Source organism: Photinus pyralis, unplaced genomic scaffold (genome assembly GCF_008802855.1).
Source record: "Photinus pyralis isolate 1611_PpyrPB1 unplaced genomic scaffold, Ppyr1.3 Ppyr1.4_LG4, whole genome shotgun sequence".
Lineage (NCBI taxonomy): Eukaryota > Metazoa > Arthropoda > Insecta > Coleoptera > Lampyridae > Photinus > Photinus pyralis.
The window spans coordinates 27,312,980-27,337,818 of record NW_022170511.1 but is presented as its reverse complement, the minus strand read 5'-3'; the positions used below and the strand labels follow the sequence as shown (position 1 = coordinate 27,337,818).

The following is a 24,839-nucleotide window of genomic DNA, read 5'->3' as shown; positions in this document are numbered from 1 at the left end:
CGTGAGGGAAGCACCTAATACAGTTTGATTGTTCGCTGTATCTGTTACTTTCTGTTTCGTGGCTCGCTACAGTTCTTGTGCGTTAGCTATACGAAGGGGGGCTCTTTTATTTGATGTTTTGATGTTTGTGTGTGCGAGTGGGTATTTCTGTCTCCGTGGAGTAGGTACCTAATGCAGTTAGATCGTTCGCTGTATCTGTTGCTTACTCGTCTCGTGCGGATTGTAGTTCTTAACATCTTAGCAATACGAGTGGGGGCCCTCTCATTTACATTTCCTCTATTTAAAATATGTTCTGTTTGAGCGATAATCGATTTTCACATGAATACTTGCTATTTGGCCAATGGCATTCTCACATGTACTTTTCGTGTTAAATTAAATTATGTTAACTGAAGGATGGAGTAGAGCCACACCATTTACATGTTTCCTATGTACATGCAATTTGTTTATTTGACGAGTTGTATTTGTTATTTCTATTTATCGTACAGGTATTTTGATGTTTTTTTGCACTGAATTGATTTATCATGTTTTCCACTGCATTTATGATGTCTTGTGTATTTTGTTTTTATGAACTTGTTTAATTGCATTTGATTTGATTATCTGATTTTTATCATACCATTTGAGATGTCTTATTTATGTGTATTTTCTCTTGCATTTTATTGCTGTAGGTGATTTATTTTATGTATTTGTATGGCCTATGCCAGGGTTTTAGTCCCGTAGAAGGTTTCCCTGGCATGGTCTTGTGTGTGCGTTAATATATTTATTTGATCTTGTCATTTCTTACGCACAAAAGTTCTGTCTTTTATTTAATTCCCTTCCCGATTATGTCTCACGTCCCAACACATAAAAGAACCGATTACACAACGTAGGAGTCCATTCGTACCATCCCATATCGAGCCGACTGTCATCCAAATTCAAAAGTACCGCGAGACTACCATCGTTTCGACTTGAAAGGTAGGTGGCTCTGCTTGTAGTTTTTGCCAGAGTTGCCAACCGTAAGTATAGGGTAAGTCAACGTTTTCCGTGTCGGCTTGATAGACCCCCCTAGGAACATTACAACATCATACATATTTTAGAGCATTTCTGACAAATTGTCTCATTAAAGAGAAACCAGGGGTAGGGGGAAGCACATTTTCATAGGGGATCGAGACGGTAGTTTGGCTTGTAACTTGGAGCCTACACCATCGCAGATTTAGTTTTTAATTTAAGTTTCTTGAATTTTGATAGATTTGAATTTTAGACTGTTATTTTGTCTGAATTTTCTCGTATTTCGAATTTTCGTAATTTTCCATCTTAAAATATTTTTAATTTTTAGAATTTGTTATAGTTACTCCGATTTTTGTATTTGATCTCTTGATGTATGTATTTTTAGCGCATTTTTGAAAAAAATACGCTATTATATTCGTTAACGCTGGCTGGCTGGCTGGCTGTCCGGCTGAGATCTCAGCAATTACAATAGTTAGACCTCAAATTTTCACCAAAAGCTTTCTGCTATAGTGTAGATGTGAGGGGTCTAGTCTATTTTGAGTTAGATTACTCATGAGATAGATAATTTTAAACTTCGCTAATAAAATACTGATCGGTATTACCAAAAATGCGCTTTCATCATGCATATTCTGATTTACAACTTGTTTATTTTACGTTTTTAATCAATGTAAACGATCTACTAAAACACATACCTGTTAGTAAATTCACATTTTGAATTATTATCTACATTTTTATCTATACGTCACTTCCGTCGACTGTCTGTTGTCATGCGCACGCCATGTAACTGTTCATGTGTTGCTCTGTTAGTTATTAATTAAATATTATTTAATACTGACTTTTAATAATATTAGGAAAACCTTACCCACTGCCAACAATACCTACGTCATTTCCAATTCTATATGCAGACGAACCTAATCTTATGACAGAAAGTGTAGATCGTGATAATTAACACAATAGAATTTTTACTCGAAATTACCACCGAATGGATAAATAGAAATAAGAATAGCTCAAAAACTCAGAAATTACGTTTTCATGGGAAAAATGAATTTCTGTAATGAAGAATCATGGCAGTGTACAGTTTTTGGGAGTATACATAGACCACACAATTACTTGGGAGCAACATATATCATATATTTCAAAGAAGACTTCGAAGAAGATGTTTTTAATAAGGAAAATGTATACATTGTCGTCCCCAGTAGTTTTTGAATACTCATAGCCTTATTGTTTCTTATATGACTTATAGAATCATCGTCTGAGGATTTTGCACTAAAACGAAACACATTTTCAAACTTCAGCGGCGTGTTGTCAGACTTATTACAGGTGTACAGTACAAAAATGATGTGAGACAAAAGTTCAAAGAAAATAACTATTGAAATTTCCGTTTTTGTATATTTTCTATGCACTAATTTTTGTTAAAAGTGATTCAAACAACCATAACACATGTAGCAAAAATGTAATGTAATTAAATACCATACCTCGTTTACGTGAAAGTAAAAGCGCAATTAATTTTTATGGCCCTAATATGTAATGTATAATGGCAGCCAAACTGTTTCAAGTCTGCCATAATAAATGGCTTTAAATTGACACAATTATCATTATTTCTATCTTATTTGATCACACACTTAACAAGTAAACACTGGTCCATTAACTGCCTCTGTATTTGTGATTACATTATACCTTTGTAGCTCTCGAAAACGAGATGTCTTTTTTTTAAATGAAAATGTCAAACTAATTACAATCTACAAATTAAAACATATGCAACAAACCTTTTTTGCAGATCGAGGACCAGGTGGCCGACCACGCCCTCGTCCGCTACCCCTTGGCTTTCTCGGCTTAATACCCAAAGTCGTTCGAACCGAGGGTCCTCTACAGCTTCGCTTCGGTCTACTCGACTCGACGACTTCCACCACCGGCTCCTCCTTCACTTCTTCCTTGATGTCTTTAAACTCCTCCCTCACCTCCAACGGTACCTTTCTCGGCCTACCTCGTTTGCGAGGCGTAGGCAGTGGAACACCTGCAACCCGTAAAATGAAACCTCACTCCAAAACGCATTAAAAAACCTACTAATCGGTACCGGCAACGAAGGTTTCGGCGCCGTACCCGCTCCGGATGTCGAGTCAAGCCGAATCTCAAACACTGGTATTTCGGATAATGGATCACCGGTATCCTCCTGTTTTATCTCGATATTTTCTTTCTTCACCTCGGGCAGATTCGGCACTAAGCTAATCGACATATCCGATGAAAACTCAGTCTTGAACAGTTTCGGTTCCGACTCCATCGCTTCGGATGACGGACGTTTGGCGGGCAAAATTTGCGCAACTCCATGATCCTTGGAAAGCTTGACTTTTATTTTATTAACGCGCTCACTTTCCTTTCGATTTTTTGGAATCTTAAGCACTATTCGCTCTTGCTTAATCTGTTCTTCAAAGTCGATGAGTTCAAAGGATTGCGCCTGATCGGTTTTCGGTATCGGTTTTATTGTGATTTTCGGACTTAGGCTACTTTCGGCGGGCCGTACGACCGGTTTAATGTTTAATTTGAAGGTGTGCGAGGGGCCTTCGTCCATTCGCTCGTACGCCTCTTGCGGTTTCACGATCGGTTTGATCGTAATACGCGGACTCGACGACGACTCTTGATACTCCTCGCGCTTAGCAATCGATTTTCGCAACATCCTGTGTGACGATCTGTCCTCCGTTTCGTCTTTGGGAATTGGCTTAATTGTCACTTTTGCGCCATGCTGATCTTCGACGGAAATTTGAATATCGTCGGGAGGTTTTATGGGTTTTATAGTTATTTTCGGACTGTGCCTTTCTTCGGGCGCATTCTCGAAATCGACACCTTTCGGAATCGGTTTAATAATCAACTTGGAATTATAATCGTCAGGTTTTGGGATCGGTTTTATCGTTATTTTCGGACTGTGCCGTTCTTCAATTTCCATATCTGATGAATACCTGGACTTAAACTTCGAATAGACTTCGTCACCTTCCTCCACTGGTTTCATGATCGGCTTGATCGTGATTTTTGGGTTCGGCCTTTGCTCTTCCATTTCTTCCGTCGAATGAGGAATTGGTTTTATCGTTAATCTGGAAATCTGCAATTCATCAGGCTTTCGAATGGGTTTTATGGTTATCTTTGGACTATGCCGATCCTCTGTCTCGTTTCCGTCATATTTGGACATAGATTTTATCGTGAGCTTGTTAGCTTTCTCTTGTTCTGCCGCCATAAGCTCCGCTTGTTTCATAGCTTGCCTTCTAGTCATTTTAGTATTGTACCTTTCTGGAACGTAGTGCGATTCACTTGATGACTTTAGTAGCGATTTCAAAGTTATTTTTAGACTCTCCCTTTCTGCATCCTCGGGTTTAAGAATTGCGGGTTTGGGACTACACATACCAAGACTGTCCGATGGTTTAACTATTGGTTTTATAGTTATTTTTGGACTATGCATTTTTTCAATTTTTTCAACTACAATATCCGATATTAAGTTAGAGCATTTTGGTAAATCCTCAACTACACCTGAACTTTGTTCCACTTCGACCTGTAATAAAATAACTAATCATAGCAGTAATCCAAAAGGAACCAGCGGAAGAACAACATAAATGTGGACAATGTTTTATTTTAATATCTTCTTCGATTGTTTTTATTATATTCATTGTGATCGCAGATCCAGATAATGCAAATACGGCACATCCACACAGAAGTCAAGAGAACAAAACAAAATGTGAGAATGAATATTGCAAAATAGTAATGAAAAAGCACGCAGTTACGAACTCCCTGCAGTTAAGTACAAGGAAGAAATGAAATTATTGACACACGAAGAATCAAATTGACAAATTGTAAACAATAAATCTTATGTGATGTACCCCGTTAAGTTACGTAAAGGCCCGTATTCATATAGAGAACGAATTCGGACGAATGGGTTCATTCAAATTCTCCCAAATTCGTTCGACGTTAATATTTCTGCCCACATACATCCAAACAACTGCTTTCTCAAGCACTTGTTTATTTTGGCGAGTGTATACGCAGTATATAGTATACTCCGTTCAATAGTTATTGTCCCGGTAGTAGGCCATGTTAGGGTAATGAAATCTTGGATGAAAAAAATAACTGGATTGCTTTATGAAGCCAACATTAACAGCGCCATCACAAGGCAGTTCTGCGTTTTGTGAAACGAAATTTGACCCACGTCAATTTTACGAGATTTAATTTTAATTGTTTTATAGTGGTTTTATGTAATTTTGTGTTAGTTTTGTATAATTAATTAAAAATGGAACGCTGAAGTTGTTTTGTATAAAATTATACTACACGTTATCCTGGAGATTGGTGAGATGCTGCAATAAACATGTACTGTTGTTGTCACTATTAAAAAATTTATTATATAAATTAATTCGTCAGATATAAAGTTAAACAGTTATCGTATAAATATTTTGTGTGGATATACTTGTCCTTGCAAATTGACTTTAGAATATTATATAAAGTTTTTCCCTTATCAACACCAAAATTTTCACGCGCGTCCCTTAGTAAGTCAGCCAAAGTAAAGTGTTCATTTCACTAGGGATAATTCCAAATTCTGTCGTTGCAAATCTTCCCGAAATGAAAAATTTTTATATACTCCAGAAGGTTCAAATTCAAAAGTGTACCGCCCGAAAAACAAATGAATGGTTTTTTTCTGATACCGAAAATAGTACAAAGCCCAAAGTAGGCCTTGCGGTTTAGTATCTGATTTTATAACTTTTGGCATATATTCAACCAGTGGGAGGTACATTAGTAAAGACATCTAAGCGGTGCAAATGCCGCCATGCGCAAAAATATTAAATGCGCGCGTCGAGGTTGAAAAATGTTATCAAAACGTACCCATGAAATTGAATTTTTATTATGAAAATGATTCCATGTATATGCATCACAATTCATGACCATTTTTGCAAATCTCTTAATAACTTATTTTAGACAAAAATAAGCAAAATGTAAGACGTAGTATAAACCATCCCATAAGCGCATGTGAGTGAAACAAGGTAAGGGATACCTACCTCTACCCATCTCTCTCACAAAATTTCGCCACGGCCCCTGGCAACGGCTGATTACGGGCGGTGCCGTTCCAGTGACAAAGTATGTGGTTCAATGTATTCAACAGATACGTTTCCATGACGCTGATATAACATATTATGTCTAGTGGGAAAAAAAAGTGGAAGCACCTTAGTTAGACCATGGTACAATAAGCGAAGCACTGACAACATTGTACGTTTAACTTCAAGTAGTCAAATTAGGCACTCCTGTACTTTTTAATTTTATTAAACATTAAAACAAAATTCCATTGCTACCTGCCAGGACAATGGGCGCGTCCACCAGACGAAGCGCTTCATAAGCGCTACCTAAAGGCCAGAATACTCGCGCGAGGTGCTGTCTGATAGCACTGTCAAGATGTAAATACCAATCTATTGTCCGACTTACAGTGATATGTACACCTCAAAAGTGCTATCAGACAGCAGCTCGCGCGGAAAACCTTGGTAGAGTATTCCCGCCTTTAGGTAGCGCTCATGAAGCGTTTCGTCTGGTGAACGCATCCATTAACTATTGAACAGAGTTATAATTGCGAATTACTGTGGGCCGTACACCTAGAAAATATACTGAACGAACTCATCGCGAATTTTCTTTGAAGTGCCGCCTGGTGAGCGAAATCTAGAGAATGCTATAACATATTCGTTCGCTCGAGATTGGTTGTACGTACACATTAGCAGAACGAAACCATTCGGCCGAATTCGTTGGCTATATGAATACACGCCTCAACGTGTTGCAACTGTACAGCGCCTGTTATAATTTTTAGAAATCAAGTCACAGATTTGGAAAAAGTTGAATTACACGTTATAAATTTGATTAATTGTCAACTATGTATGTATGTAGTCATTTAATTAATAAACAAAACGTGAAAATGAGTGTATCAGTATCATAGAAATTATTATAATGGCGACGAGGATGGGATATAATATTTTCTATTATTACTGAAAACTAAAACACTTTCACATTTCGTTTATTAATTATGAATAAATACTATTGTGTAAACTACGTCATGCGGACGTTTTCTTTGTGATTCGCTCCTATAGTAATGATCGGTCATCCTGTGTAATGTGAATTTTTGTGTGTGATTGCTATTTGAGACTAGCAGTCCCGGCGAACTTCGTTCCGCCTTTGGGAAATCTCATTTTTTCCCGTACCCCATTCCCGTTTTTCATCGTTCCCGTGGTAACTTCAGGAAGTGCTTTTGAAGTACACCTTGACGCCTTCAAAGAAAACTACGTTCTAAATGTCGAGTATCTTTTCGACTGTAAATCGTAAAATCGCATTTTTTCCCGTTCTCATGGGAATTTTTGAAAGTGATTTGCTAACTTAGAAACTTTCGCGGGCATACGTCCAACCATTCCCCAAAGTGTCATCGCAATGGATGAACGGTTTAGGTGGGCATAAAAGATAGACAGACAGACATTTCATTCATTTTTATTTATAGAGTGAGACTAAAATATGGAACAAATTCATTTAAAAATCAGGTGTTAGGGTTAAAAAAATGCTCGCACACGTTTACCATAATTTTTTCTTGGGCAATTTTTGCACTAAAAATAAATATACAGGTTGCGTCAAAAAGTAGATTACCAACCAAAGTTGATTTTTTTTATAGCTATTTATGTAACAAGTTGCAAATTGACTGTCTTTGGCGCACTAGACGTGTATTTGTCCAATGAGCGCTGCGAGTTGGACAAACACGTCGTGTGCGCCAAAGACAAAATTTGCAACGTGTTGCATACAAGGTTTTTTTTGTAATTTCGTCAAGAAATTGATAAAATGTGAATTATTATCATGGGAAAAGACCTTTATTTTAAGATTGAATACCCATGTATTATCGCAATACCTAATGCGTTGCTATGGATAAACAAACTGTCATCTTTGTTTGAAGCGTCTTTTATGTTTAAATCGCGTTTGGAAACTTTTGCTAGCAAAATGAACCATTCCGATGAAAATGTGAGTATTTCATCCGACGTTGAAGCGGCTGCAAAAGAAGCTAGATCGTATTTACTTCCTCCAAACTCACGTCCAGCATATGCACGCTTTGAGGTGTGGGTTACGCAGCGACAATTGAGTAGCATTAACGAGAAGGTACCTATTAGCGTATTTTCGTTAATAATCGTTTTCCTATAATCGATTACGTTGAATTGTAAGTTAAAGAAAAAATAAAATTTTAGTAGTTCAGGCAATTATTGAGAGTCATGTAGTTATAGTTTGGGACTAATGTACCAGTGCGCCAATTTAGATTGTGCGCCAATGTGTCAAAATGTGACACTTGTAGCTAAATGACTGCTGTTTTAAAACTGAAAACGCCAACTAAATTTCAGTATTTGATAACGAAATTACAAAAAATCTATTTTCGAATTATTTTTATTATGCGTAGAATATGACATAGGAATCGAACATTGTTCCATTTAAAAAAATCAACTTCGGTACCAAAATCTACTTTTTGACGCACCCTGTATATATTCTTTTTAAAGCAAAAAATGCATAAAAAAGATAATAATAGACGTGTACGAGCATTTTTTAACCCAATACCTGATTTTTTATTTTTTATTTTAAATTTTCCATATTTTAGCAGCTCACTGTATAGATAATAAATACTTATTTTTAAATTTGCGAATATACCAAAAGCTTAATAAAACATGTAAAAACAGTTTTGTATGCATCTTTTAATTCTGAACAACTTTAAACTCTACAGTTTTTTCTGTAAAATGTACAGCAGAGCGGGATTTTGCATAAAACTAATTTCCCATGTTAAATCTCAATGTTCCTACTTACTGTGCACCACCCTGTATATATAGAGATAATGCCGTTACAGTGTGCACATTTCAAACATTTAAAAGTATTGTATAACTTTTCCCTGCATAACTTTGCTTGGTAGTTCATTATATAATCACTAGGGGTGGGCTGATATATCGATATTTTCCTAATATCCTAATATATGACGATATGGCAAAACCTCGACGATCGATATATCGACATATTGAATATCGATATATCGAATATCGACATATCGAATATCGATATATCGAATATCGATATATGAAATATCGTTCGTCAATATCGACATTGAAATATCGAATAGCGATGTGTAGAACTTCGAAAAATGCTGATGTTGCATAATCCTTGCCTTGCTTTACCCAAGTGTTTAACGCCTGTGATGTGGGGTGTCTAATTAACTAATTTAACCATCCACGATATCGACACAATATAGCAGTGTATTGTTCTTGTTTATCTGCTTAATAATTATTAATTATGAACCATAGAAATAAATAAAATAAGAAACTAAAACTAAGAATTGTAATAAAAAACGAATATTCATTTTTTATAATTATTTTAATTCCTTTTTTAATTAATGTAATGTTAAATTAAGTAAATATTTAAAAATTTCACGGCACCCTTATAAAGTGCTTGCACCCACTAAGCAGATAAACAAGGACAATACACTGCTATATTGTGTCCATATCGTGAATGGTTAAATTAGTTAATTAGAAACCCAACATCACAAGCGTTAAACACTTGGGTTAAGCAAAGCAAGGGTTTGATTTGACCACAGACGCAATGTTTGTAATGTTTTTTTTAACTTGTTTCATATGTAAAGAATAACTGCAAAAATGAAAATGCGGCAAAACGTATATCGGTATTCGATATTTATTATGCAACATCAGCATATCGAAGTTCTACACATCGCTAAGAAGTTCGTTATCGGTGCGTAAAAACTAATTAAGCTTACAGGTAAGCAGATAGCAGATATGCGTGGAATGTAAACACAGGTGTTGGGATCATTCAAACACGCGCAGTAATTTTGATAAAAAAAAGCAGAGGCGGAAAGTGTAGAAGGGAAAAAATGTTTTAAATAGAAGAGCCGGACGTTAAATGAATCTTTTTTTGGGCGTTTGGGGTTTTCCAGTGCGCATAGCAATCACGAACTTATAAATTGAGATGGACAGCTAATGCTAAATTAACAAATGACACCTACAAGAGGGCCGCCATGATGTCCACTCACGCGCGAAATTCAAATCAACTAATAAACAAGCATTAACCATATATATAAGAGAAGTATATGGATAAACGAGTGGACACGCCTATCGCCAACGTTAGTGGATGGAAATATACTTCTGTCATTAGTTGGGAACTAGGCGCTAATGCGCTTGCCTGTTATTATGTAGTGTTATTTACCAAGCATTTACTCCAGTTTGACATAACGGATTGAGGTTAAATTGTTTGTTTTGTTTATGAGTTATTGAACTTTTGTTTAATTTTAATAGTAAAGAAGCCTTTCGTAGTTATATAAATCAGTATACGTAAGTGATACACATTAATTGTAATGGAATACCTAATGTTTGGCAATTTTAGTGTGTTCATTACTTAGAAATAAAGAAATGCAGGTACTTGTGGGAAAGTGGATTTTTCGGTTTCATGGCACAAGTAAGTTACAATGCAATTATCTGCAATCAATTCATTTATGCCATACTTGTTATTAGATTCCCAAGTGAAAAAAGCAACAAGAATCGGTGACTGCAAGCATGTGAACTATCGGAATTCGATGATGTAAAAACAAGGTTGTGTTCTCGTCATTTTAACCGCTATGACTGCATTGATTTGGATGCACGCAAGCATGATGGGGGCACGAAGTTATATGGGGGTCCCTTAACACCTAAAAGATTTCCAACTCGACAATGTTAATTTTATTTTAAAATCAGTAAATGTCTTTAATTTAATTGTGTTTCTTTGAACATTGGTAATGTATCACTTTATATTATAGCTGATTCGAACTTATCCAATTTCATTATTTCAATTGCAATTTAAGTTTCTAAATCGTTACAAAGTTTGCCTTCGAAGTGTGTAACTGTAAACAAACTCCGCTGAGGAAGCTCGAAAGTTCTCCGTGAAAATGCTACAGTTTCCAAGCAGAACGATACGGAGTACTTTGAACCAGAACGCACTGGGGGGCACGTGAGCGCTGATTTGAGTTGGCAGTGAAATCATTCAAGTAGGCCATTGACTGCAGGTCCCGAATCCTTGTGTGCCGAAAACAATGTTGAGGGCACAAAAAAGGGAAGATTCAAATTGTCGTCGTCCCTCTCGGTGAAGATGCAAGTAGGGGAATCGAAGCGATATAGTCAACAGGTAAGAAACGTTTCGGCGGCGATTGGTCTTGGGAGGGTGGGCCTCGGCCAGCTAGTATACTTATCTAAAGACATCACAGGATCAGACAATAGTGATAGGAGTCGGCAGGTGGAATGGGGCCAATGTGGTGAATATGAACTTGCATGAAGCGAATAGAAGTCTGGGTGAAGTTTCCGAATGGTGCGTGGTTGTGTTTACATATGGTAATTGCACACAATAATGGTTTAATAAAATTTTAACCCTATTTTCGAGTTATAGGTTATGAAATTTGAAATTGGCGCTACTTAAAAGTAGGCGGAGAGAAGTAAATATTTACTTGGGGAGTTTGCGCATAAATACAGAGTTCAGGACTAAGGAATAGGGCAGCTCTCTTTTATGGCGAACAATTTGCACATTGCAATCATAGGCGGTTATCCATATACTTCTCTTATATATATGGCATTAACCCAACATTAACCTCACGTTTTCTAAATAAATTACTGTGACACATGTCATTTTCCAAGGCTGCAATAGTCTCAAAACTTGAGCACTAGGAAAATTCCCCTAGAAAATAACTAAAACGTGCACATCAAGGCGGCGACCATGCTAGGACCATTTCTACCTCTATGCAACTGATCGGCAGTCCATCTTAATTTACAAGTTCGTGATAGCAATACATATACTACAATTAATCAAAATTATAATGTCCAACTCAACTTTTCCAAGTCTGTGACTTGATTTTTAAACGTTATAACAATACAGAATGAACAAACAACAATGTCTAATATTACAATTACAAATGGACATGAAGTTTATTCTGCGCGTGCGCGTACGCTAATGTCTGTTCTATCCAGCTAGCAATATTTTCCTCGCGACCATGCAAAAAAGAACTGGACTACAATAAAATAAAACATTCAATATTATTTTAAAATTCTCTACGGAGAAAGTTGGTTTTACCTTCTGTGCATCAAATATTCGACTTTTCACATATGCGTCCAATTTTCGTTAAACGCCACCTGATTTTTTACTGATTTATCACGGCGATGCAGTTCATGTGTCAATTTTAAGATCAATCTATATCAGCAAATCAAATTTAAATGCTTATGATTGCCATTGTCCCCCTCTCCTTTCCGCGTTGTACAAATATAAATCACAATAAACAATTGTGAAAGGCGTTTTAAATTGAAATAAAATAAATAAAAACTTACCTTCAAAATTGACAACTTAATGACATTAAATTCTTCAATAGAAATAAAAAACAAAACACACAAAAAATGTCAGAGAATTGCGCAAATACTACCGTGTTATGACAATAAAAAATATGTAAGTGAATATAGAACGATCAGCAGACTGCATAAAACAGAAACAAAAGAAAGAAAACATTGTACAAAATCAAACAAACGTTACAAACCTTATTCTCGTCAGATGAGCACGCTGAAGTGACCTCTTGCTTATCGACTACTGCTGCTTCTTCCGTCATTACCGCGTCATAAGTTGATGAAACTCCTGTATCACTAGCATTAGTCTCGGAAACAAACTCTGTACTGGTTATTCTATTGGATTCGGGTGAATCAGCATCCTCTTTGGCAGTCTGCAAAAATTCAGTTGTTGTCGAAGGAAGCTCAACTTTCACGGAAGTATCAGATTGAGCTGCCTCCACAGTTGAATCCTCGGGATTATAAATTTTTAATATGGAATGTACATTTTCACTTGTCAGAGTTTTCAACGATTCGACATCACTTTGACTCGGCTCCTCAATTTCGGTTATATCTTCTGTGCTCATAGCTCCTTCGACTTCTACTGTTAACGGTTGTCTTAATTCAATCGTCGGATCGCCGTCCATATTGCTTCCCGGGTCATCCAAGTTGTCCTTCTCACCCATAAATGGCGCTGAAGGTTCCGACAAATCAGATAGAGATACCGGCTCCTCTAAACCTAACATTGGAATTTCCCCCTCTTCCCCGCCCATTTCGCTCATAATTGAGGCTATTGCGATACTCTGCTCGCTCATACTTTCGTCAGGAGCAAGCTCCATATATCTCGTTCCACAGCTGCCTTGTTGGAGGAAATCGTCCTGCTCCTTCTCCGATACCATTTCAATCTGTATGCTTTTGCATGCCAGATCAAGCTCCGAGGTGTCCTCCGTGATGTACTGGGTTGCGGCTTGCATTTCCGATTCATCAATACCAAGCGGCAAATCTTCTTGATTGATATACTCCGATGCTGAATCACTAGTTCCTGCGTATTCGACCGAAGTTGAAATCGGTTCGGTTTCGTTCATTTGACCCAGCATTTCATCAGTGATTCCCAAGGAATCCGTTTGCGCAAACGTAGGAGATTCTGTTCCTTCGGCATCCAGGACCTGATTCATGAACGGTGTCATGTCTATGTCAGAAATCTCCATCTGTTTCTGAGATTCTGGCATTTCCGGACTAGCTGCTTCATCTACACCAGATGAAATTTCTGGAAGAACACTCTCAATCAAATCAGCGCAGTCCAACTGAGTTGCTTCTAATCCAGCTGGACTTTGAGATTCAGTTGCCCCAAATTCTTCTTTTTCAACTTCCTCGATACACTGTTCTGATTTTTCATCTTCGGCTTGGAGGAGTGTTGGTGGAACAACATCCTCTTGCGTTACCACTGCAGCCTTTTCCTCCTCTTCTGTTTCGGCTAAACGTTCCTCTCCAACTTGTTGAAGAATTCCAAAATCTGTACTCTCGTCTTGGGACAATTTGGTTGGTTGATCCAAAGAGATAACTTCTGGCTCCCTCACATCTTCCGAAGTTTCGGCATTGTTTGAACTTGGCAGTATCTCTTCTTGATTTACAAAGTACACCTGCTTCGCATCTTCCGAGATTTCTGCACTGAAATCCAAATTGGTCCCTTCATTTAAAGTTTTAGACCCATCAATATCTTCACTTTCTTCCAATTTGGTATCTAACTCTGGAAGCATATTTCCGTCTTCTACATAGTTGACACTTTCTAACAGGCCTTCACTATCATTTGTCATTTCTGAAAGTGTTTGGTGATCACAATCTTCTGCGATGTTTACGTTTTTGCCTCCCTCTGCGTTTTCCATTGGCTCTGGAACCGTTTGGGCTTCATCTATTTCTGCATTGGTTTCGTTTTCTAACTTATCTTCGCGTACCTCAGCATATACACTTTCCAATGCCTGTGAAACCATTTGGACGTCAACTTCTACACTGTTTATATCTTCAATCTTGTCCTCGCCTTCTTGTGCACAATCATTCTCCATTGCCTCCGAAACCATTTGGATATCACCAACTACGTCAATGTTGATATTAGTCCCCTTATCTGCGCCTTCGTCGACATTTACATTCTCCATTGGCTCTGGAACCATTTGAATGTCACCAAATTCATCCGTGTTGATATTTCCTCCGCTGACATTTTCATTCTCCATTGCCTCTACTGGAACGTCTCCAACGTGATAAGTTTTGATATCTTCCATCATATCTGTGTTTCGTTCGATATTTTCAGTCTCCATTGCCTCCGAAACTATTTGAACACCACCAACTTCATCTGTGTTGACATTTTCTATTTGATCTGATTCTGCTTTGACATTTTCCGAGACATTTTCATATCCCTCTGGAACCATTTGAACACCACCAACTCCCGCATTATTTACATTTTCCGACTTATCTTCGTCTCCTTCGACATGGGAATTTTCCATTGCTTCGGAAACCATTTCGATGCCCCCTTCATTTTCCAAAGTGTCTCTGCCTTCTCCACTATAATTTTCAGTATCTTCGGAAATTATTGCAACATTCGTATCTTCTGCATTGTTTTCATTTTGCAAGGTGTCTTCACCTAAAACATTACATAACCCTTGAAATTAACTCGTACGCCACATTGACATTTACTATATTTTGTCACATTTATTCAACATTTACCATTAGTTGCCGCTAAAATTGTCTTGTTTTGCCCCCCCCTTAACCCCCCCCCCCCCAATAAAAAGTGGGAATTGGCCCAAGAAGTATGAGTATAAATTGCACAATATTGTGCACTGTCCGAGTACAGTTCTGTATGTAATCCGAGCGCCACGGAAACACTCCACGGATTTGTTCTGAGAATGACTCCAGGATTCCATTTTCCATAAATACGCAATCATGTTTTACGTTACCCACCATGGGTGGTACGTGGTAGTATCATGTTTTGTAAGTACTGTAGTTTTAAAATAAATAAAAATTACAAGATCAATCTCAACATGATTTGAAGAGAATCAGTGTCCTACCTGACTGGAAGTCTTCATAGGAAATAAAACAATTGATGTACAAATCTTGTCAAAGTCAATTTCAACAGCATCGTTGAAAAAAAACTAGTTCAATAAATCCCCAAAATTGGTTGCATAATTCTAAACCATTTTTTCGTATCTATTTCGGTCTGCCCTGCGTGGGATCATGATTTTCGCAAAAAAAATCGTTGACTTTTCTAGCAGAAGCGTGATAGACTGAGTGTAAGTTTGCGGTTTCCTTCTTACGTTGGATTGACCACGATGCTGCTCAAAACTAGTTCATACACTCGTTCATACATCTCTATCTAATTTACACCATGGATTTGAATAATGGAAATTTTGAATTTCAGTCTTTTTATTACAAAATAATAAGTAGTTAATTTGTGACACTTGTTTACTTTTTGACTTTCTTTTGTTTTTTATTATCACAGCCTACTCCGGTGTATAAACATGTACTTAATTAATTAATGGGTAGGTGCTTTTGTGAAAAATAATGAATAACCCTAGGAATAAGATAAAAACTACGGAGTTTAAGCACAGGATCCCCTTACAAAAATTGAAGAGAACATAAAAGACTATCGAATAGCGAAATAAAATATCGGTGAAAAAAATAGTTATGGCACTTTGAAGTTTGAAAAGTTTACCATTTCCTTGTGAACACCCTGTATCACTAAATCCAACTTTTTCATTATCGAAGTGTTGCCCTTGACTTAACATTATTGCTCAAATTTATTTCTTAACTTTGAAATCACGATTAATCAAAGTGAGGCTTGCTTATGGGGAAGTATTCCTAAAAAAATTAATAAGATGGTAACATTGACAAAAAATCAAAAAGTGAACAGCTTTCAATGTAGAGGTTAACAAATGGCATCCAAAGAACTACAACTATACTGGATGTTCTATTTAAAAGATCAGTTATTTATTTTCATCGTAAAAATAGGACACCCTGTACATGGCAAAATAATTTCTAAAGATGGGCAACCATCTATAATTGACATTTGCACAAAAGATTTTTTTATATTTTGTACCAGGTATGAGCTAGGCAAGACTGACCTACTACTGGAAGACCCTGTATACTTACCACCCGTTCTTTTTAATGTACTACACTACTTGTGTAAAAAGGCACATTGTTTTCAAATTGACTGAAAAATTCGATTCTAAATAACTTTGATCCATATGTTTTTTCCTCGATTTTTTCGATATTTCTAGAAATAAGCGAGGTATCTTTAAAATACGAATTGGGCCATTTTTTCGAAATTTCGAGGTTGTCAAAGTCACTTGCAAAAATGCCTCACTTATATCAAAAAACAAAAAAAGTTGCTCATAATCGAATTTCACATCACGTTTTCCTGCCGTTTTTGCAAAAAAAAATTCAGTAACATTAAAAAAAATTACCATGTAAAACAACACAACTTATTACTTTCCCTTGAAAACCAAAGTAATAAATAATAAAGTTTCATTTTTCTTATATGTATTATTGTGTTTTTTTTTCTCTCTTTGTTATATAATGGGCAACCGTAAATAAATAAATAAATAAAAGTACAAAAAAACATAACTGAATGTAAAGCTCAAGTATAAATAAATAATAAATTTCTAGTTTTTTTTGATATTTTTAAAAGTAAATGAACCCGTGAACCATTTGTTGACATTGTCCTTTTAGGTACTATTTGACATAGGTAGGTCCAAACGACTAAGGGAAATAAAAGTAAAAACCGTTTCTCAAAATTCCTACAAATAAAAAAGTTTTTATTATCGGGACATTGTTTGCAAACTGTGCTATCACAGTCCAAACCTGAAATTTTGTTTTATATTTGGAATAGAATAATCTGTTTTGATATCAGCTGACCTGCCGATATGTTAAATGTACAGTGTGTTACAACTAAGTATGTCAAAAAAGGGGGTAGAAGGGACTAAAATGTTTGGTGTAAGAGCTACGCCCCCAAAAGTCTCAAAATTTCCATTTCTGCTCTAATTTCCTTCTCGGAAACCATAGCAAATAAAAGGATGATTTGCTGCTTCAGGTCTCACTTCAGGTTTTTGGGTATACCTTTTGATTTAGTAAAAGATTTCCAACATTCATACCCCGAGATGGTGAACCTCTGAACGACGAGGTGTGAAAAAAGTCTGATCTTGGCGAAATTTGGTAAAAGTGTCAGATGGTTCTGTTCATACGACTGTATAAATAAGTTATTCACATTTTACCGTCGAAATTAACTGAGAACATTCGAACATATTTTCGCCTCCCCAAATAGTGTTCACGCAGGCGTAAATAGCAGTAGACCAAAGGCAGCTTTTCTGAGTATTGTATAACGAAGCGCCGAGAAACCTACAGTTTTTCTGATCACCTGAACATCCAGTGTCTAAAAACGCTTTAGTATGGGCACTTCGTTACTAAAGTAACTGTAGCTTCCAAATGTATTTATTTCTTCTAGGAGTAGGAAATAGAAGCTAAGAGTAATGTTTTAATTTGTAGAGCCGTTTTAGCCGCCGAAAAGGGAACTAGTGCTCATCTATAATTGATCAGTTTTATAATTGTTCCTATAGAGATATTGGAATTATTCCTCTGCAGCATCCAAAAGCTGTTGTCCTTTAGAAGATGATGAGAAATTAATATTTTATGATTTCAGTTCTGTTTTAGTTCAAATGTTCTATGTTGATACAAAACCAACAAGGTCGCCGTAGCGTGCAGTTCACGTAGATAACAGAAACCTTTTTGCGATTGACCCGAAATTCCACGCAACAAGGACTACCGAATTTTGAAAATTCAACCTGGACAATTACCTAAGTAAGTGTAATTAACAGTAGCGAAGTGAGTATTCGTAATAAAAAATTCTACTCAATACAGTATGTACTTTTTTTGCGGGACATATAAGAAAATAAACGATGATGATTTCTCCGAAACAAAACGCATTAAAAATCTCTCAACGCTGTCTTGTAGAGCTCAAAAAGTGGCAATGAAAAAGTGTTTTTAATTTTTTTATATCTGTTCAAATAACATAAGAAAAAAATAAAAACAAAATCGGCGAATTTCGGTTTTTCTGGCATATCTTCGGAAGTAATTGGAATTTTCTCACTGCATTATTATAACCCTTTAATTGCGCAACTTTTCCGTAATTTTACCATCGTCATATCTTCAAGGGTTTCCGAAATTCCCATGATAGACATCGTTATTTTGGACACAGTCTATAACAAATGGTAAACGATTTACAAAAATCGCATATCCAAATTAACAGCCTTTTTTTACGAAAAAGTAGTTACCTCAACCAAATTTGCTTTCAGTTAAAATTTCTGGAAAATATATAATTACGAAAATTGGGTTGCATGCGCAATCCATTCTTTGGCGCTCAACGAGGCGCTCAATTTACTTTCATAAGTAGAAACTTCTGATAAAATCTTGAAAAAATCGCTCTGCCAAGAGGAAGTTGATTGCGCTAGCGCAATTTGTTCTGTCTGAGGTGCGAGTTCAATTTGCTCTTATAAAAAGTTGAAGTTCAAATTTTAGAAAAGGTGGTCACAAATAAAAAAATTAGGGCTGCGCATGCGCATGCCACTCTTTGAAATAGCCGTTTAGTTTTCTTTTATAAGAAGTCCCTTCTGTTGAAATTTGAAAAAAATTCGCTCACAAGTGAAAATCGGTTGCGCATGCGCAAGCAATGTTTTGACGTGCGTTTTCAAATTAGCTCGTAAATGGCACATAAAAAATTCATTCCTTGTTGCAAACCTTGACACCATAATGAATCAAATAGTGAAAAAAGTATGACAATAGCTTACAATGTCACAGCGATAGGGGCAGGGGGACACAATAGCGCATTTTTAAATTCTAGAACATTCTAAGACATTCTAGAAAAATTGTACAAAATGTTAGTAGGGTACACCAAAATTCTACAGTAATTTTCCCCTCTGGTAAACCACTTCAAATTGTGTGTACACTAAAATTCTAAAAAAATTCTAATAAAATTAATATAAAAATAAAATAAATAAATTCTATTAGAATTCTACAAAGTGTATAAAATAATTCTGGGTATATGCGCTTGGGAAATAAATCTAGAAAATTCAATAAAAGTTCTAAAAACATTCTCAAAAATTCTACAAAATGCACGTAATGTACACCAAAATTCTACAGTGATTTTCCCCTCGGGGTAAACCACTTCCAATTTTTTATATACTAAAATTCTACAAAAAAATTCTATAAATCTCTAAAAATAGTGTAAAATAACAATTGTGTTAAAAATTCAAGAAAAGTTCTAGTACTGTACACCAAAATTCTACAGTGATTTGCACCACTTCAAATTTTGTATACACTCAAATTCTAAAAGAAATTCTAAAAAGTTCTAAAATTTTTTTAAATAATCATTTGGGTAAAAACCTCGGTAAAAACGTATCGAAAAAATTTTTAAAAAAATCTAAAAAAGTTCTAAAAAAATTCTAAAGGATTTAAAAAAAATTCTATAAAATACTAGTAGTGTACACCAACATTTTACACTGATATCCCCCTTGTCTACTGTAATTACCTCATCTCTCCTACGAGAAACCACACCACTTATGAACCACACCCAAAGTAAAAACTCAAGAGTAAATGAAAGCTGTTCCCCTGTCAAGTGCATTTCATTAATTTGTACATGTCAGTTACACCAAAATATTGACGAGTATATCCTTCATTGTGTGGATGATATCCACAAATATCTTTGGAAATCTTAAAATACCTATGGATGTGTACCAAATGCACTCGATATCTGCTACGAATTCCCCTAGCTTTCAGCGACTTTAGTAGACTTTGCGACATCATTATAAAGTTAAACATTTTTTTAGGACTTTTGGCATGACGTAAGTACTAGGACCGAGACTAGGACCTTAGTTTGCGAATTTGCCACTCGCTTCATATTAACCATAGTCAAGACATTTACAGCAGATTTACTACATTCATAACACATTTAGAGAGATTCACAGCAATTACTTTACGTTTACCCACACTCATACACCCCAATTTACTACTAAGTGATCAATTTCTCAATTATTACCTATAACTGCTTGGTCCTCTTGAGATAATTCCTTTACAGATGTTGCCGAGTCCACTACTCCATTTTCTTCCGCAGCTACACCGTCAACCGGCCTTACATTTTCCTCTAAGCAAGGCACCTCTACTTGGTCATCAATTCCAAGCATTCTTGAATTAACGGCTTTGGATCCTGGACCTATCGCTTCACTTGTAGTGTTTGAATTAACAACTTCAGTTTCATGTTCCGACCGATTTACGATGGCCACCTCTGCTTCCGCTTCATTTGCCTCGCGAGTATCACCAGTAGTAGCACTGGCCTCTACCGCTTCGATTATTTCATCATTGGTAGATGACAAATCTGTATCCTGAGACTGTTCAGATTGATTTACCGCTTCGTCCACATCCATTGAGCATACAGCTTCCGCTTGATTGGCATCATGCACAACTTCCACTGGTGCCGCTAACTCTATGCTACCGGTCTGCGAAGTTGTTACTTCGGTAGACTCCTGGCTTTCAATTTCTGCACTCTCTTCTAACTGGTTTGAAAGTAAAACAGCTTCATTTGGCTCAACACCTGCAGCTATTACTGCAATCTCGGAGTTTTCAGCAGAAGTAAATTCTGGTAGGTTTTGATACGCCTCTGTGGTCCCAACACTTTCTGGCGGAACATCCTCTCTAAATTCGTCCGTTAGATCTTTATTTGCTTCTCCTGCATTCGCCTCACAACCACTACTATCTGTTTTCGTACTAACAGTACTATCAACGATATAAGTATCTTCCTCGCATAATTTCAATGCGGGTTCAACCGATTCCACGAGTTCTACAGGGGGTATCTCTGCTGATATAGTTTCTTTGCTATTATCAGTCTGATCGACACTCAGGGACTGTGAGCTGGACTCGCGTGAAAAATACTCCCCGGATCCACCTAACAAATTTTCCAAATCCTGCACAATATCCTCAACGTTCTCGGTGATTTTTTCGCGAGTAATGTTCGAAATGCTCAGTTCTGCCTCTAGGAAATCGGCTTCCGAATCGCAACCTAAACTGGAGGTAGTGGTATCTAAATACTTATCTGATGTAGTGCTGCTAATCGCATCATCGCGTACTGCCTCTTCGGCATTATTTGCTTCTTTATCTGTAGACGCTAATGCCGGGGTTGCTTCATTTACGTCTTTAGCGGCAGCAGTATCCATGTCTTCCGGTTCCAGAAATTATTTAAATATCACATTTTTTAGAAAAGAACCAGCACTAAGTTTTTTAAAAAATTTTGCTCAACAACGCTTCCTTATTTTTATTTTTTTATTGGATTGGGCTCCCACTTTTGGCATTTGCACATTTTAAAAATGTTTTTGAAGAAAGATAAATCGATACGAAGTTAAATGTAAACAAATGAAATAGCAGCTTGCAGCTTGCTATTTTCTCGCAGGAAACAATTCTCTTGAGAGCTAATTTTTCTTTGTCACATTGTTCTTCATTTTTTTCTATACAGGGTGTCCAACGAAGCCTTGGATTAATTTTGTTTTTTGTAGCATCAAAAATATGCGCGAGTAGTTGGCACTTATTGTTTTAGTGATGTCGGTAGGAGTTCTATTCGTGGCAACCCGTCGAGCCGACTGCTACAGAGATTTGAAAGTGGTCATACAGTACCTACATGGACCATCAATTGCAAATAAGATATGGCCAAAGACATCGTCCAGGTGTGGGAGTTGCAGGGTAAACCGAATTTACACGCCCCGAGTACATGGTATCACGGTATTTACAGGACTTTAGTTTATTATGAAAGCATAGGGCTAATAGTAAAGGCCGATTCAGAGTTCCGTAACGGTAATAAGCGGTAAGAGGTAACGATAAGAAACAAGTTAAAAAGTAATCGTAAACGATTTACATAAAGCGCATTTCCACTTGCATTCATTTCCCATTTGTAAGATGCAACTTCTGTTAAAATCGTAAAAATCCGGCCACACATATGAAAGATAGCGTTGCACATGGGCAATCCATTGTTGACGTGCTACTTCAATTTCAGTTTATGAGAAGAATTTCATTTCAATGCTTTTCTAAATAAGAAAGTTGAAACTGCGCATGCGCAAACCTAAATTTTGAAACTAATGTTAGATTTTCCTTTGTTCCAAGCGCCTAAATATCAAATTTCACTTAAATGCTTCCATAGATAAAAAGGTTGGCACTGCGCATGTGCAAAATAAAATTTTGAAACTGGCGCTAGATTTTCCTTTATTCCAAGCACCTATGTATCAAATTTCATTTAAATACTTTTATAATTAAAAAAGTTTGCAATTCGGTTTATAAATGGTCGAGATGCGAAAAGGGCACTGTGAATTTTGAATCGATTCGACTCAACTTTTGGCATTGGTATTATATATTCCTTCCTTGGTACAAGACTCGACACCATAACGAACCAAATAGCGAAAAAAGTAGAACAATAGCTCTTAAGATAAAGAACTAGTAGCGTCGCAAAACGAGAGGACGGACGGACAAAGTGGCCACAATAGCGCATTTTTTTTTATTTTTGTGGAAATGCGCTAATAAGAAAAATAAACATTTAAATTATAATGGTGACATTCAGAGTTTTTCCGTAAGATGCAAGACGTAAGTAGTAAACCTCTTAGAAATGGATTACCTATTTCATTTCATACCTTATCTCTTACGGAATCATGTTTTGTTTATTAGGATGAGAAGGTATATTCGACCGTTAAACCTTTGTGTTGAAGGTGTATTAACACTAGAAGCGCTATGATTATGATGTCACTATCCATATTCGTTTATCTACGACGTCTATGAAAAGCAAAATAACCTTTGGTACTACAATCTCAAACGTCAGTTTGACAACATATGACGCAAACGGTCTTCTCTTACCTCTTACGGATTTACGTTACCGCTTATTTCTTATTTCGTACCTCGTACCGCTACGGAACTCTGAATCGGCCTTAAGGCTCTATAAAGATAGGTAAGCAAACCGCCATTTTGGTGAAGATTTCATAGATCTTGACATCTCATCCCATAGAAGTATGTGTAAAAAGTTAGTTCATTTTTCATTTCGTTTTCATTTTCAGGTGCATCATTACGTACGAAGACATCTATACGCGGTGCACACGGGTTTGTTTTCCACAAACTTTTCAAATCGTTTGCAAGCGACCCCCCGTTGTTTTCCTTGAGCTTTTCTTTTGAGAACCCACTTTCCCTTTCATTCTTGGGCAAGATGACTTTACATGACCATCTTTCCCCACAAGAATAACACCTCATATTTTTCTTGAAAAATGTCCTTTTTCCATTATCCTTAGTAACTAAGGTAGTTTGGTCATTTACCGATTCATTTCTTAAAGTACGTCTAGCACTTTCTTCAAGTAAGATTTAACTTCATCTGATTTCATGTTTTCCAAGCCATGGGTAATTGGAGTGATCAGCGCTTCATATTCTAAATTAACGCCATTCAGCATCACAAAAGCTATCCATTTATCTTCAATGATTTCTCCAATATGAGCCAGTTGCTGAATTGTTGATAAAATATGACTCAGATATTCTTCCACCGATCTTGTTTAGGTAATGTCAAACAATTTTCTTGTTAATTGAAACACTCGACTCATACTTTTTCCTTCATAAAACTGATTGAAGATTATTCCATGCCTCTTTTGCATTTGTTGCATTACATACGTGGATATAGCAACAATGTCTAATAGTGAGACATATTTTTGCAAGTGCCCTGTTGTCCTTATCCTTATCAATCGTTTCCAATGTATCACTAACTTGGTTCCGCAATCCCTCAAGCATTAGACACATTTTCATTTAAAATTTCCAAGAACCATAATTGGATTGCCCTCTAATTTTTCAAAGCTGGTACGGAAGTAGAAACCGTTACAGCATTTGTTGCGGTCGTCATTATATTGCACTATTATCGCATTCAAAGACTAACCCCAATATAACTTCACAATATTATTACTTGCTGGGCCCATAATCTGTTGAAGATTCGTGGATATAAACTGTGAAGTATTTAAATTAAAAGAAGAGTAGGGGCATAGTTAAAACGTATAAAGTACCTATTAACTTTTTGGAGTTGCGTATCAACGAAGTGCGTCCTTTTTTAAAGGGAGAAGTATTAAAGATGTTCCCATCCCGGCATATAAAAATGAATTATTAATTTTTGGGCTTGTTAGATTCCTATCACAGTTTCATAAAGACGTGGTCGAAAACTTGGAACAAAACCCGGTAACGGTGCTTTTAACTGGATAAGGAAGCGTTCACTCTAATCATAGAGATCGGGAGCAGTAGCAAAAATTTCCAGCTGGAAGCGAGAGATGATTTGGGGGTAAGCCTAATTCGTTTTTGCGAAGCTCTTAAACAAAATTTGCGTACGGTTTTTTTTTTCTCCGACTTCTTGAATTCAGAACAATTATTTTTATTTTTGTGTTCCCATCGCCGTTTGGTGTATAGGTA

At 36.5% G+C, this 24,839-nt stretch overlaps 1 protein-coding gene across 3 annotated transcripts in view; it reads right to left on the bottom strand.

Annotated features, from left to right (window-relative positions):
• Positions 1-21,790, bottom strand: part of LOC116169962 — a 36,177-nt gene extending 14,387 nt beyond the window's left edge. The window contains exons 1-4 of one of the 3 annotated variants that reach the window (XM_031486177.1): positions 20,416-21,790; positions 12,557-14,973; positions 3,049-4,519; positions 2,752-2,998 (exon numbers count right to left, since the gene is read on the bottom strand). In XM_031486177.1, the coding sequence (XP_031342037.1) occupies positions 2,752-2,998; positions 3,049-4,519; positions 12,557-14,973; positions 20,416-21,586 (5,306 nt within the window). In that variant the 5' untranslated portion in view covers positions 21,587-21,790. Of the gene's footprint in view, positions 1-2,750; positions 2,999-3,048; positions 4,520-12,556; positions 14,974-20,415 lie in introns of all 3 variants that reach the window. The other 2 variants (XM_031486178.1, XM_031486176.1) reach the window with 2 other exon arrangements.
• Positions 21,791-24,839: the final 3,049 nt, after the last annotated feature.